Source organism: Pagrus pagrus, assembly GCF_965226575.1.
Source record: "Pagrus pagrus genome assembly, chromosome: 14".
Classification (NCBI taxonomy): domain Eukaryota; kingdom Metazoa; phylum Chordata; class Actinopteri; order Spariformes; family Sparidae; genus Pagrus; species Pagrus pagrus.
Window position 1 is genome coordinate 5,846,987 of NC_140198.1, and position 16,177 is coordinate 5,863,163.

At 41.7% G+C, this 16,177-nt stretch overlaps 2 protein-coding genes across 7 annotated transcripts in view; both read right to left on the reverse strand.

The window, feature by feature from the left end:
• The window catches only part of rapgef6 (Rap guanine nucleotide exchange factor (GEF) 6), a 153,325-nt gene extending 144,190 nt beyond the window's left edge, over positions 1–9,135 (reverse strand). For 2 of the 3 annotated variants that reach the window (XM_084374416.1, XM_084374415.1), the window contains exon 1: positions 8,609–9,134. In XM_084374416.1, the coding sequence (XP_084230542.1) occupies positions 8,609–8,683 (75 nt within the window). In that variant the 5' untranslated portion in view covers positions 8,684–9,134. Of the gene's footprint in view, positions 1–8,608 lie in introns of all 3 variants that reach the window. The other variant, XM_084374413.1, reaches the window with a different exon arrangement.
• Positions 9,136–12,038: 2,903 nt separating this feature from the next.
• fnip1 (folliculin interacting protein 1) overlaps positions 12,039–16,177 on the reverse strand; it is a 43,049-nt gene continuing 38,910 nt past the window's right edge. For all 4 annotated transcript variants that reach the window (XM_084374317.1, XM_084374316.1, XM_084374314.1 and 1 more), the window contains 4 exons: positions 15,962–16,127; positions 15,005–15,205; positions 14,786–14,901; positions 12,039–14,365 (listed from right to left, as the gene is read on the reverse strand). In XM_084374317.1, coding sequence (XP_084230443.1) covers positions 14,287–14,365; positions 14,786–14,901; positions 15,005–15,205; positions 15,962–16,127 — 562 coding nt within the window. In that variant the 3' untranslated portion in view covers positions 12,039–14,286. The remainder of the gene's footprint in view (positions 14,366–14,785; positions 14,902–15,004; positions 15,206–15,961; positions 16,128–16,177) is intronic.

Sequence of the window (16,177 nt, forward strand, 5' to 3'; positions counted from 1 at the left end):
GGGCCTGTGGACTGGAGGGCAGACAGACGCTAACAAACTGCAGTGACTCAAGTTTTGTGAGCGAGTCCTCGGTCGTCTCTGCTCTCTATGGTTTGTGGTTGTTAGTTTCAAAGATCTGTGACACCAATTCTCCACTGGTGAAAGCCTGAGAAACAGCACAATAATAACTTATCACGTGGTGGATTAAAAAAACAACAAAAAAACAGGATGTTTTTGTGCGTGATACGAGACATTGAAGGCTGTTAATGAGTGACCCACCTCTCCTGTTCAATAATACATCGCGCGCACAGTTGCATTACAGCCAAGGTCTTTTTAAGTTGGTTTTTAATGCGCCGTTCGGCAGAACAACCAGGATACCCGAGAGATAATATGACCTTCAGACCAATGATTCAGCAGCGGCACTAATTTATGTTTGTTAAACTGGATTTTGGATTGTGAGCATTAGATCTAATCTGTACAAATAAACAAAACAAACCTCATCTTGTAATGTGCCAATCTGTGCCAGATGCTGACTGGACTTTATTTACAGCTCTGCTATCAAGGTCCACATTGCTTTTGGCAAATGGACCATGGCTTCAGAATGAAAAAAAAAAGAAGCTGAGAACTAGTAAAAATTTATTTTTTTGTAGCTTCACTCACAATGTCCTCTTTCACCTCATAAAATACGTACAACCTCTCACTCCCACTTTCTAATACTTCGGCCAGCTCTCAAGTTTCATTTGAACTTTTCTTCGTATCCAACTACCTCTGCTGCTCTCATCCCATTCTCTCAGGCCAGCTTTTGATTATATGGAGCTATATCGCTCTCTCCCCGTGCTGACTCTCCAGCTTTCTCAATTTAAACATCCATATCTTTCCTCTCAATGATCTCTCAGCCATTTTTTTTTTTATTATCTGCTCGTATCTCTCTCTCACTTTCCCCTCTTCCAGATCTTAGCTGAACATCTGTCTTAACTATGAGAGCTTCTGTGTGGCAGCCACTCTCTCTGTAACCTTACGTCCGTCTCCCATCACTTCTGTTCCACCACTCCCAAACCATTCCTTTCATTTTCCTCCACGGCTCTGATTACATGCTAGTCTAGCGGGTCAATTATCAGCTGTGTAATGTGGCTACAAGTCTGCCACTGTGACAGGAAATGTCACCACGTCAGTTTCATATCAACAGCTGCCGAACCCACAAGCATGCCAACAGTGTGAGAAACTGACACACAAACCGAATGCTGAGAAATTCCTCTGACTACTTCTCATAACAACTCATTTCATGAAATTTGATTTTTAGCACTATAGAACCAACAATGCACGTCGTGTGAGCTTTTTGAAAAGACTACTTCGCTTTAGGTTTGCAAGGTTAATTTCTCTTCTTAAAACACAATTTCTAGTTATCAACCTCAACAAATTAGTCGTCAGGTTGAAATCGAGGCAAAGCAACAAAGCCCTAGTGTGACACAATTCTTAAACCATGTTGCAACAATCATTTAATATACTTTTAATCGTGGCAAGTAGTTGCAAGCTGCAAAAATGACATACAGAATATTCTGACAGCAAAAATGTAAAATTTTCGACCGATGATCTTGATAAATAACCTCTTTTTCCAAATACAACCACAGCCAATAAGCCACAGGCAGAGAGATCCAAATAACTCAATCTTCAGACCGATCAATAAATACCTGTGTCTCCCCTGAATAAGACCCAGTGAGGCTGAACCTATACATACTTTCGAAGATGAGCCCTCAGGCCTCAGTCAAGATGACGCTGGTGTCTAACTGGTTTTCACCTTGGCTGTGTGTGAACATGCATGTTTGCTCACATTTTAAGAGAGCGCTCGTCTGAATGGAGTAGCTATTTACACATCGAACAAACTCGCTGGTTACTCTAGCAAGTAGCCGAAGACGGGCGGGGGTCTTTGTTGTGATCATGGCTACCTATTTCTTTACAACAGCTGATAACACCTATGCACAGCAGGAAAAAGCTCTCCATCAAGTCCTGCGCACTAATAAGCCTGACATGGATAATAGCCACCATACTTAAACTGGCAAAAGACAACTGTCATACTGAAGTAATACTGATTGCACAGTGTAATGGCTGTAGAAAAATGAAACCATCCGTGTATACACTGGCTCCCTATACAGTAGGTCTTGCTTTTATTATGTTTTTGGTCTGCCAACGTGCTCCATTTTTCCACCAGACGAAAACAAGAAGAGGCATCGTTTTCCCTGGTGGCTATCCCCAGGTAACGTTGGAAGAACTGTGGAAAAGGCATCCAGCTGATGAAAGAGGCAAAGAAGGCAAAGAGGAGGAGTGGTAGAAACCGAGCAAAACAAGAGTAAACAGACGGGCATTCACTCAATGGAGAGGGCCGGTGTTGTGTCAAAGATTGTGCCCTCGATGATATGTGTCCCCCCTTAACACCAGGACCTGAGACGGTTCAAAACCGGCATTCTTTCTAGATCATATTACAACTGGTGTGTTTTACTCAAACTTGGATTTTTTACGGTTGCTTCCTTCTTTGGACTGTAACCAGGCTGCTAACGGTAGCCATGTTGCTAATGCTGTGGCGCCAACAGTACCACAGGAAAAACATAGGACACTCTCGAGGGATATATCCTCCAATCACAGCCCAATAAATATAAACCCAATTGAACTAGTCAATATTTCATTTTAAGAACTCTGGTCTAAAATAATCTAAACAATGGAAGGACGACCTCCTTGTTTATCACACAGTCAGCAGCTACAGCTGGTCGTGTTTTATTGTACTTCGCTGGAATGTATCTGTGACCAATCAGAAAATACCTGTTGATAATCACTAGTGTCAGGTAGTACGGTGTCTTTATTTCTCCACTACTGTTTGTATCAGTGAGGTAAAAGCAGTAGGAGAATCTTGTACCAACAACAAAAAGATGCCCTGGGCAACACTGGAGACGGCTGAAGTTATGTCGGCAAGAAGGAGAAAAGGAAGCAGACTGATTTTATGATGTGTACATGAATTATAAATCAGTATCTTAAAAACACACAGACAGGTCCCTGTAACACTCGAAACATGCACAGGTCCATTTATTGTTGTTTCCCACAGTCCTCTGTGAGCTACTTCCTGATGCAGTCAACACCAAAGTGAAACACCTAAAACCCACATTGCTTCAGATTTCACATTCTAACCTCAGTGTAGGTATCGTTCAAACTGACTTCTCCATTTCGGATTTAAAAAAGGAGGAACATGCACGTCATGCAGAGTTTGGGTTTGTATCTGCAATTACAAAAACACCAAACTGCAAATCCTGCTCATCACAAATATTTATGGTTAAGCCAAGTCAACACGAGGCTCTTCCTTCTTCATGCCGGTTTAAATGATCGACCATTCGACTGTAATAACATGTGCACATGTACGTACGACTCGGAGGAATTACGATAAAGTTGAGACAGTTTAACGAACACTTAATTATGTGTCACACTAAAAACGATGACTCATCTTGCTGGGCATATGCCAGGTGTGTGGCAGCTGTTCAGAGTAAGAATGAATGGGAGTCAAACACCTCTCAAGAGAAAAACAACGAACTCTGACATCTCTATGCTATCGTTTTATTGTTTGTTTGTTTTCCTGATTTAGGATAATTTAAGCTTCGTTTCACATTCATTATATCCGTGGTATAAATGGTCTTAAAATGACAGTAATAATGTCATCACAACAGGGAAGTCCTGTGATTTTCAGCCAGCTATAACTAAATATATCCATAATAGCAGGGGGGACGTTTCCTGACAGCTAAATGTAGATACCGTTACCCTGTCTTCAACATGAAGGTAAGGTTCACACGTCTGTCACATTCAGGTACGTCGAATGTTGCTGTGTTCCAGGTTTCAAGTCGTGTGAAAATAGGGAATCAGACAAATTATCACTGATAACAGTTTGTCAGATATTGTGAGACTTCTAACCTGAAACATAGCAGCATACCATTATCCCAGCATTTGAACTTCTTACCCCGAGTGTGACGTGAGAGGAGAATGGCCCGCTTGTGAGATTATGGTCTATTATTCTGGGACAATATATCGTCAGAGAACAGTAGTTATTGTGACAGGGCTAGTAATTGGAAAACAACTTTAAAAACACACCAGCACCATCCCTTAACTTTAATCTGTGAAGCTGCGTCAGCACTGAGCAAACCACCCTCTCTGCCTGAAACACACACACACACACACAGCCTCTTTTGTAACACGTTTCTTTGCATGCACTCCAAGAAGACAGCATCGACCACACACTGGTCTGCGTCTCCTCCTCGGTGCTCTTCGCGGCGGCTCCACCGCTTGCTTAAAAGGCAAGAAGTCGCCACTTAAGTCTGTGTTTCCTTTCCTCTCCCTCACCTTCCCCGAGGAGCCTGTGGCTTTGCGATGGTTGGAATTCCCATAAATGTCCGATCTGTACTGGGCGCAGCCGAAACCGCCATAAATCACCCGCCATGATTTGTTGTCTGTCTGCATGGCACCGAGAAAGGTAGGCAGGGAGGGAAGAGCTGGACGGAAAACCCAAGAAACTGGGAAAGGTTGACAAGGCATAAAACCTGCGGTAGAAGGAGATTACCCACTGAGCCAAGCATCTGCACAGGAGACAGACGCACCTACAGCACGTCTTGTGCAGGACATTTAACAGACAGACAGTCTCCACCAGGATGACTTTCATTAAAAGACAATTCTGCAAACGATACACCTGATTTAACCAAAAATCCAAACTATGTTTGACTAACTGCAATATTTATAGTTGTATGTTAACGACAGGACTGTATCGAATGATTATTTTCCTGATGAATTCATCAATCAAAAAACAGTCAACGGTCCACAGCTGAAAGATATTTGTTTTGGTTTACTGTCAAATGAGACAAATACCGGCAACAAATTCCTCACATGGACGAGCAAATGTTTGTGATTTTTGTTTCAAAACAGAAAAAATACTTCACACGATTTTATGAGACAGGTGCGTAGTGAAGGGTCAAGTAGACCAAGAGTTGCAAGCAAACTCCTGCACACTGTCCTACTTGCAAAATTACATGTATTTGGGGCTTTTCTGCACTAGGGGCAAGACAGAAAGTCTCGAAAGTAAATAGTAAACTATTTGCCCGATGAAGGTCTAGTACAGAAACGTCTCAAATAAATGTAATTTCGCAAGTTAGACAGTGTGCAGGAGTTTATGTGCAACTTTTTCTCTTTCCTAACCATCAAGACCATATCTAAGTGCTGTATCGTAGTCAACTGGACTTGTTTCAGTTCCTTGAAGACGTTTCACCTCTCATCCAAGAGGCTTCCTCAGTCCTAACTGGAGGGGATGAGAGGTGAAACGTCTTCAAGGAACTGAAACAAGTCCAGTTGACTACGATACAGCGCTTAGATTTACCATGACCTGGATGACTGAGAACCGTCATCAACATATCAAGACCATGCTGATTATTAGTTTTGAACGCTTGAGGAACATACTTATGCTACACTTTTCAACATATCATCCCCTGTTGTCTTAAAGGGTAGCTCCACCAATTTTACACATCAGCATGTGTCTACAGGTCTTTGGGAGTACTACTGCATTTGTGAAAAAGGAGTATGAAGCCTTTTGTGGCTCCAGAGGAAGCTGCCTGTAATCTGATAACTTGCCTTAAGTGATGTGACTCACTGGCCAAGTTGCATTGTGGGCAATGCAGGCGCCAACACAGAGTTTCCCCTTCAACTACAAGGCTACTCAAGCAGAATCAAATCTGGCATGTTTACACAGGAAAGGAAAACGGTGCAACCACAATAAATAGTGCCGACAAAATCCAACAAATAAAAGCCTTTTAGTCAGTAGCTGCTGACCAGGAGCGCCAGCTTTGTGTTTCATCAATCATCAGAGCCAAATGGCAGTTGGTTTTCACTGCCACAGTATGTGCAGGGAAGGATAATCTGGAGTCTGGATGGATAATTTATCGATTAATGACCATTAAAAATGTATTAACAGACAACCAGCCTACAAGTAACAAATACATGCTTATCAAATATATCAAAATTAAATACAAAATACTGCTGTGAAATATTTATTTGATTAAAACACAAGTAATCTCTAGTTTGAAAAGAAAAGTTGTTTTTACACAAATTGATATTATTACATTTTAGTCATTTAGTAGCCTCGATACAGGTTCGATTTTGTTGGGCCAGTTGCTGAACAGCGACAGATGGGAGTTCTACAATTAAAATAAAGTCATTATTGTGTGTTATTTACTTTATCATTCACATAACTTGGTGTTTAATAAATCTGTTATTTTAACTCCTAATGCATTTGAAAATTGCTTAAACTTTGCATCCATAATCTGGAGTGAGCGCCATGAAAAGACAAAAACCTCACACGATGGTGAGTTTAGCAGCACTTCCTTGCTGCACCTCATTCAACAGACATTTGACAACCTTAAGAACAATTTGAGTCTATGTGAAGTACAGTAGCAGCTTAAATCCTCCCATCTACTTTCCACTTTGTACTAAAAAAAGACCACAAATGTCTTTAACTTCATCAGTGGTTTCATAGTAACATCCAGACGTCAGTTTGAGAAGCACACTCATGATCCTTTCACCTCCTCCCTCATCACAGGTTCATCACTAATAAGCCTGAGCTTAGTAGACAATACTCCAATGAGAATCTGTGTCTGGATGCCAGACTTCTGCCCCGGTGAACGAGTCCAGACTCATTAAAACCCACACTTGGATGTCTGATGGAAGCTTGTGTGCATTTCAGGTGGAGGACTGGGACAAATACACAACCCACCCCTAAACATAATAAACAACTGCATGGGAACACTTCACCGTGTTGTCTTCACCGCAGCAATATTTATTCTGGTTTCAGAAATTTTGAAAAAAGGAACAGAGTGTTAACAGAAAAATAGAGGACGGAGGAGACTATATTTAGTGACTTTATCAAAGCGCTACCTATCATGGACCCAACACGGCTGGAACGGTTTGTTCAAGTGTGCACAAAAGCCCTCTATGAAGGTGTGAAAGAGGCTTTCTACCTGCCACGCACACAAACAAATAGAGGATCAGAGCCATAAAAAGGGACCTTTTCAAAAGCATCATGCAAAACTGAAGGCTCGCTGGATTTAAAAAAAAACATTTTTGTACTCTGACAGCGCTTTGAAAACTGCTTGCACTTCAAAACTATTACCAGCAGCCGAACATGGAAGGGAGTACGACAGCGTGAGCTATTTTTGGGCTGTGAGCGTAACTAAAGCAATGACAAGCCAGCTGTGTTTCCACAGCTTCATGTAGGGAGGAGGCAGAGGAGGAGGAGGAGGAGGAGGAGAACGAGGAGGAGGAGGAGGAGGGGATGAGAAAGCAGCAGTGATTATATTTAACTGGCCTCGTTCAAGCCAACGTTTACACAAACTATCTCCTGGGCTCAGACGTAAGCCCGGTGATGGGAAGCTGGAACTATAGTTTTCAAGGCTGTGACTGCAGTCGGATCCCACCAGTTCTTGGACTGAACCTCTGTCTCACACAGAAGTTTCTCTCTTGAATTAAAGGGCAAGTTCAACCGAAAACGAAAACTCAGTCGTTCTCACCTCGACGCTTACAGAAAGTCGGATGAAGTTTCGTAGTCTGCAAAACATTTCTGGAGCTTCACAACAAAACAGAGTTGCAGCATTGAATTAAAAAGGGGTGCATGTAACGTCCTTTCAAAACAATATGTGATCTTGGGAGATTCCTGAGACTACGGCGGACGAGCTGTACAGAGCCACTGTATACGGTTGTTTTTTTTAATGTTTTAAAACAAGTCCCAATCTACTTTAGGAGAACGGCGCAACACTTTTTCGCTGCCAATGGAAAGCCACGGTCGAGCTCGTGCCACCACTTCAGACGAGGTGCACGCTACCGCTTTTAGCTACGACATCTCGTTGAACGCTCAGCAAAACCCATAACTTAACTGCAGTTGTCAATATGAGCAGATTTATGGTGATCTTCTACACATCACACGCGTAGTTCATGGCACAACTCAAGCGGGATCGAAAAATTATTTGCTTTTTTTTTTTCCCTCTACGCTGCAACGCTTTTTTGCTGTGAAGCTCCAGAAATGTGTCTTGGACTGGGAAACTTCAACAACTATTCATCGACGTGAGAGAGAGTAGATTACGACTGAGTTTTCCATTTTTGGGTGAAGTGTTCCTTTAAGATAATAAAAGCACCATTTGAATGGTGGGGGACCCCTGACATCCTGTCAGAGGACCCTGTTGGGTCCCTGCACCACAGTTTGGGTACCACATGAAGCCTCTGATACATTTTGTCCTGCTTTTCCTTCACTCTGCCCTCCACCGTGTGATCTCTCAGCTGCTCCTGCAGGGCACAAGTCAGACTGGAGTTGCCTAACTACATGCTAACAACATGCTAACTGACTTTATCCTGCCAATTAAGTCGTGAACGCTTGTGTGCTAATTAGCATGTGACTGTATGGGAAAAGTCCCAATTAACGGCTAAATAATGATCCACAAGTAACTTCAGCTTAGTTAGTTTAACTCAAAGCCCACTCACAGGTCAAGTGTGGAGGTGAAGCAACAGTTTGATATTAGCTAACATTAGCAGGGCGATGCTAATTAAAAAGAACGCTGGTTTTGTTTACCTCTGCTGTCCGCAGGGAGGGCGGTTTCTTTAAAGCCAGTTTGAAAGAAGTTTCCATGGCTCCGGTCATTTTCATAACTTCGGCTTCAAAATCCACACCGCTGTCTTTACACGGGCCACCTCAACTTTCCTCGTCGGCTCTTCGGGCTGGACTCACTCACATCCCCGCGGATCTTGTCCTCGCCTCGCCGAGCATGGATGGAGTTTATTCCCAAAAAAAATGAAAAAAAGAAGGAGACCGACGCGGGGAGCTCCGTCTCCTCCAGGAGGGAGAAAGCAAACTTCACTTTCGCTCACTGCGCGGCCGAAAAACAGCGGAGACTCGTGGAGTGTGACAGGAAGGTGGGTCTGCGGGACATGTCGTGTTGGATCCCGTACATCTTTGGTAGAAGGAAATATCCAGCTCGGTTTAGCTGGAGTCCGTCAGATCCAGGAGTTCAGATTTTAGATCCCTCCTCCTCCGGAGCCGAGTGCGGAGAGTTGACGACATCTGTCCGCCCGGAGAGAGGAGGCTGCGTTCAGAGGCTGTCGGAAACGAGGCGATTTATAGCAGCGGTGGGCACATCATCAATCACTCGATCGAACTTTATTTATAAAGCGCGTTTCAAACAAATCAAAATGCAATTCAGAGTGCTTTACAAGTGATCGGGGAAAAAAACAAGGTATAAAAACAGGTGCAGAGACTACATTGCAATAAAATAAATAGTTAAAAGAATAAAAGATAAGGAATAGAAGATAAAAACAAAGAAATCAAATGAAATATTGCAAAGTAAGATTTTAAAGTTTATTAAATATAGTATATAGGGATGCGCGATATATATCAGAAAGATAAATTATCGACTCGATAATGGAAGATTTACATTATCGGTTGTCTGCAGATAAAGAAATTATAGACGATAAATCTCTCTAATATAAATCCAAATTGCTTTTGTTGACTTAACAAGTGCAGCATCTACACATAGTAATTGGTGGTATGTACCTTTAAAGTTGTTTTGTGAGCACAGAGAAGAACAACAAACAAGCTGTTGTTTAACCATGAAATCTCATCACAGCTGTAGAATATCAAATAAAACATCTTTGCTCACTTTCTTACGCTCATGTGCATGAAAAAGCATAAAAATGTTGGTTTCGGTTGTTTTATCATAATCGGTCATGAGAGTAATTATCGGTTATCGTATCGGCTGAAAAAATATCCACATTGTGCATCCTTAATAATATAAAATAATAAGAACAACAACAACAATAAAATGTAAATAAAAATCTATGTAAATATGTAGTAAAAAAAAACATAACAATTATAAGACACTACATGCAAGCCATCATTCAGGCTGTTCCAACGGCTTGAAAGGCAGAAGGCAGCAGAACACTGTTTGAAGCTAGAAAGGTGGCGGGGTCCGCCAAATGTAAACAAAATAAAACAGTATGAAACTGGGTTGTCCTTTAAGGTCAGTTTGTTTATTCAGTTTATTCAATCATGAAAAACAAAGAGAGTTTGTTTATTTCGTTTGTTTAAACATAAAAACATCACTTAATGAAGATGATTACAATTTCTACATAGTGCACCTTTAAATACGACTTTGGGTACTTTTTTTACAATGAAATATGTCACCAAACAACATGTTAGGCTAAATAAGTTAATGGCAACAGACAAGAGAAGAGTCATAAAGTTAGTGACCTTACTTAGTAAGTTATTTTTCATGTAAATAATTTATTTTTCAAAAGTTAGCCTTGATGGCATTAAAAAAGAAAAAATCTACTTTTAAAACTCGAATGTACGAGCTTCGAGCTGAGTCCCTGAATGCAGCACAGATCCTCCCTCTGACTCCTGACACTTGTGAAGTCAGATCGCTGCTCAAACCGCGGAGTAATCAGATTACCGTGTAGGAGCAGGAGCAGCAGCTGCAGCTCTCTGAAGACATCCACGTCTTTTCGTGTAGTTTAAAATCGGACGTCTCGCGCTAAATCTGACTCTTTTTTAAATTATTTTAGGCTGCAAAAACATCCAGTTTCGCCGCAGCTTCGCTCAGATGAAACGAGGCGATCTGGTGTCGAGAGTCTGATCACAGCGATGTTCCCACTGACAGCAGGCACATTCACATGAGCTGCCTGCCACTGTGTTTGCTTTGAGCCGGGACACTCCTTCCTTTATTGCATAACTGCGGTGTGTGTGTGTGTGTGTGTGTGTGTGTGTGTGCTCGTTTGGTTTTTTTTCCTCCTGTGCTGCGTTGACGGAGGCCGGGTGGAGTCAGTTTCAGGGGGGTAAATTCAAAGGTGGTAAAATGTGTGATCCAGATGTTGAACTCTGCCACCGATCCAAACAAAAGTGCTGTTCTTGTATAGTCTGAACTACTTTTCCCACTCTGTTTGAAACAGCTTTAAAGCAAGCGATACATTATAATGGATGATTTCTGGAGGTTAAATAAGAAAAACACCACTTCTAACGGAGATTACCCGCCAATTTAAAGGGTAAATTCATCCGAAAATGACAATTCACTCATTGTCTGCCCACCCTCGGGTGAGGTTTCGCGGTCCTCGAAGCATTTCTAGAACTTCACAGCGAAGCAGTGTTGCAGCATTCTCCTGAACAACTGAAGCAGATGGGGACTTGTTGAAAATGGCAAAAAAAACAACCTTAAATAACGTAAAATGGCTCCATACAGCTCCAAGTCAAGGCTCCAGAGTACTCCAGATCCCCAATGTATCTGAGAAGACGTATTTAGCCGACTCCCTCGACACGCAGTCAAGCTTGTGAACCCACTTCAGACGCTAACGCTTTTAGCCTCGCAGCTAAAGTAAAGATTTTGACTTAAAAAGGGTGTAAATAACATCTTTTCTAATTAGTTTGAATGTGGGAGCAACATGGAGGCCGAAGAGAAGCTAGTTTGCATTTTATCTCAGAGCGGTTAAACAACACGGTGACGGCTGTTTCCAGTATTTGAGCGACGGAGGGAAGGTCAAAGGAAACGACACAATGACTTTATCATACACGACTTTGGTAAGTATGGAGCCATATTATGTTTATTTTGGTTGTTTTTTGCTGTTTTAAAACAAGTCCCCATCGTATTCAGTTGTTTAGGAGAATGCTGCAACAGTGTTTTGCTGTAAAGCTCCAGATAAGAAATAATTTGTGGACTACAAAACTTTGCATTGGCACGGAGGTGAGTAGATAATCACTGAAATGTCCTTTTTTGGTGAATTTCCCCTTTAAAGCCCGTTCATAGTGTCTATTAAACAAACGTGTTAACACCATGTGCGTCTACTTTTAGTACCAAATTTTTACTGTTCCCTTCTCTCCTCATCAACTCCTGGATCTGAACTGCAGCTCTTGGATCTCTGGTTTCCAGCTTTGGGAAAACGATTATTTTATATTCACATATCTTTCCAGGATTTTTTCCTTTAATTCTGCTAGAAAACGTTCCCAGAGACACATAAATTCTTAACATCGGCATCTTTATTGCACAACATTCCCATAAAATTGGGAAAAAAATAATTTTTCGAAGAGACAATTCTTAAAAGACATTCTGTACAAATACATGGAAATAAACTGAGTATGTACAGTTTACATGAATCGTTACACATAACCGTGGGCGACTGAATAATTTATTTATCGTACAAAGAGGAGGGGAAGATAGAGCAGATATATAAATTCATACCTTTTTAAACATAATGGCTGGGTTGTACAAAATGTAGGCTGATACAGCGGAGCATCTTCAATACAGTAACAAGCGCGTGAATATCGAGTTTTACCAGCAAAATGAGCTCTCCAGAAGCCTGTGATGCGTTCATGCTCCCTATTAAGACTCGGGTCATATACAGGGTGCGATTTGAGTTTATAGATAGAAGGTGTTCTCGGGGTTATTCCTGCTTTTTCTGGCAATATAAGCCATTCGACATACTGTGATCCAAAAGGTCTAACACACATGTTCGGGAAAGTTAAACTTCCTCACCATTGAGGTTAATTCTCTGGGATAAAAGCACAGTACAATTATAGAGTACTGTATTGAGTTCCTCTCTGCTTTTTGACTGTTTATTATAAATAATGCAGTCAGTCATTGGGGCATTTTTAAAAAAAATCCTCAACCCGTTTTATCTGCGATCAAACAGAGAAAACAGATCATTTGTTTTTCATTGCTGTCAAACGATGACGGCGAAAACAATAATGAGAAGAATGAAATAAGGCAGCTGCAGGCTACACTTTATACCCAGGAGATGATCCATAAACAGAAGCTCTGAGAGCAGCAAATCGCACCCTGGTTACATGACAACACAACCAAACTCATTTATCCGTCATGGAAAAATCAAAAAGAAAAACAAAAGAAGAAAACGGTGCTACTTTCATTTTGTATTTTTGTGTGTTTTCATGAGTACAAACATGTTTGAAAATAGTGTTAACCGACACATCATTCAATCCACCGTAAGGCCGACTGTGTTCCTCTCCTCCTCGCTCTGCAGCAAACATCGAAGCCGTAAACATCGTATAAAGGTGTGGGGAAGCTATAAAAGTGTGAAAATATTTCAGCATTTTTGTTTTAAAATATACGCAGGTGATGCATGTTTTAGTTTTCCACAGTAGAAAGGGACCCCTCCTCCTCTTTAATCACATTCTGAAGCAACAATGTGTTTTTTTTCTTCCTTTTTTGTTGTGTACGACCATCCTAAGGAATTGAACAGCCTTCCCTTTTTTTTTTTTTTCCAAAGAACACAGCATAGAGTCTGCACACAGGTTGACGCTGACATTCCTCTGATTAAAAGAGCTTAAAAAGGATACCTCAGGGTTTTCTATGGGCCGACTGTAAATGTGTGTCATCTACTGCCCATATGAAGATCTGAGGTAGTGCTGTACCTGTGATAAGAATGTCAAAAGCCATTTCTAGCCATTTCAAAACCAGTTTGTTGAACCAAAAATCAAAGAGAGCGTCGATCGCCCCCCCCACGTGGCTAGAAAATAGGCTTTAAAGTCAGGCGTGCGTCGCTATCTGACAAAAAATAATGAAAAAGGTGTCATTGAGATATCTCAGGGAAATTTGGCTTGTAAACAAATACATGTAAATAAACAAAATGACATTATTGGCAAGAGATTGATACTGTTCTCGATGATATTTACCTCAAAGTAAAGTTTAAAAGTGTCCGTCTGTTTCCTTTAAAATCCGTCACTTTGTACGACCGGGTTCAAGATTGTACAGAAAAAAAAAGAAACGCAGTAGAAGAAACAAAATCCATTGTTGTTATACTGAAGATATCTTAAAGTTTCATTCTCAACTGGAAAAATTAGTAAAGTCTTTGGCTTCTGTGTCCAGAAATAAAAAGAGTCCAGAAACATTCAAACAACAGGAGAAGGTCGTTTCAGGGATGCTTCGGGTCGTCCGCAGAGCCTCGCTCCGCCTGTGGGACCGTGGTCTCTAGTTCCACCCTGTGGTGCAACATCAGCATTGCAACAAATTCAGCAGCAGTGTGGTGAGGGGAGGCGCTGGCTGTGGTCCGTAAAGACGTGCACTACTCAGGCTCAGAGCAAAGATCCCACTTAGCCCAGGCCCGCGGGTCAGGGAACCATGTCGGGGTGGGGTGGGGGGTCAGCTGTGGAGCGTGGACGGCCGTTTTTGGGGCCAAAGTGGCACCACCCGCGTCTGACTGGTTTCCTCGGGCAGCTCTCTTGCGCGTGACCTCGGTGCCTTTACAGTCTCATAGCAGGATCTGAGCCACGTAGGGAGAGTGAGTGCTGGCCACTGCGGCCAACAGGGGAAGGTCGCTGGACTCGATTCTGCGAAGACATCAGAGCAAAGTTCAGGATATGCTAACATCTATGAAGTCTACTTCAGGAGAAATTTCAGCACCATGTTTCTTCGGCCCAACAACCAAGCACACCATACAAAAAGTACAGATGCTTGTTTATCTCCATGTTTACCAGCTAGCACTGTTCACCTTTGCCTTTGTTGACACATATATCTTGGAGCATTACTGCCACCTGTTAATCAGTCGACTAGTGTGAAACCACGGACTGAACTGTTTACTGCATCAGACGTGCAAGGACAAGAAAGAAACCGGGACCTGCTCATAAAATATGCCTCCATAGTGCTAGAGTGGTCAAAAACTCCACAGGGCACCTTTAAATAACAGAATCATAATATCAAAGTACAGCTTCACAGCAGCTACAACATGAGAATAAAGGTCAAACGCTTACCCTAAGACCATGCCCAGTTCTTTCACATGGACTCTCGTCTGGCCCTTCAAATACTCAGCAAGCATTTTACTCTTAAAGTAGATTTCCTGCAGGCGGTCCTCAAGGTGCATTATACACTAAGGAGGAGAGGAGAGAGACAGAAACATGATCAGTCAATAAAATCAGTAAAAACAGCATTTTAAAAATGGTTAGCAACAAGGACAGAGAGGTGTAACATACAAAGTTGGGTGAGAGGTTGAGTTTGTAGAGCTGGTGTGTGGACTGCAATAAGCTGGACACCAGGCTGGACACCAGGACTTCCTTCCCCAGCTTGTTGACGTCTGTGGCTCGTCTCTGACTGCTGGCCACCTGCACCGTCCACTTGTCTGTGTCTGCTATAATGCAGACGGCCTCCGCTATGGGCTCATCCAAAACTGGATGCTGCAGAGGATGAGAACAGACATTTAAACCAGTGTTTCTCACATGTTATCACGTGTCTCAAACTACTGTACAAAAAGGTCAATGACACAAAATACTGAGCAATAATACGGTAAATCCTTTAATGTAAAACATATTTAAAATATCTGAATTAAGGCTGGACCATGATTCATAATTATTGATCTACTTTCAGTGGTATTGTCTTAGAATTATCCGATCATATTGTGTTATTGTTTTATAAAATTATTTTCCTTAATACGTATATTGATACAGGACATATACAGTATAAGAGATATAATCTGTGCATCTTTTTTTTTTCACAATGTGGCCATAAATGGACAGAGAGATAGTCTGTTTACTTTTCCTAATAATTACATCACTATATAACACATACTATGTATGTAAGCAATTCAAAGAAATTGCTGGGTTTTCTTCAAATAATTTGGTCGCACATGTCTTGGACCACTCGGGTCAGAGCTGTTTTGCTGCTTTTAACAACACCAAGCTTGCTTTTGGCAGCATCTCACACAGTGGTACACTTTATGTTTTTTTAAAGAAATTCAGATTTTCAGTATGTAGAATTGTAGCAACTGTGTGGAAATTCATATTTTTCTATACTTTCTTTTCTTTTTTTCCACCAATACTTCAAATCTGGTTATTCCTGAATCAAACTCCTTACTTTGCATACTGCGTGGGAACCGTAGTAGTTTGTATTGGCAGTGAAAAAGTATAGCTCCCTAAAACACTTCAGTCCTTTACCTGAACAGCATGGGTTAATTCCGCCATGAGGCTCTGCCGGAGCTTCTCATCGCTGGGAACCCCATGCAGGACAAAGTCTGGCACGTAGGTGGGGCAGTAGCCTCCGAACAGAGAGCGGCCGAAGTTGGCAATGGTTGGCTTTGAGAAGTTCTCCACCAATTTTGACCTATGAATCAAACATTTGACAGTAGATATTTATAATTTTCAAGTCCTGCC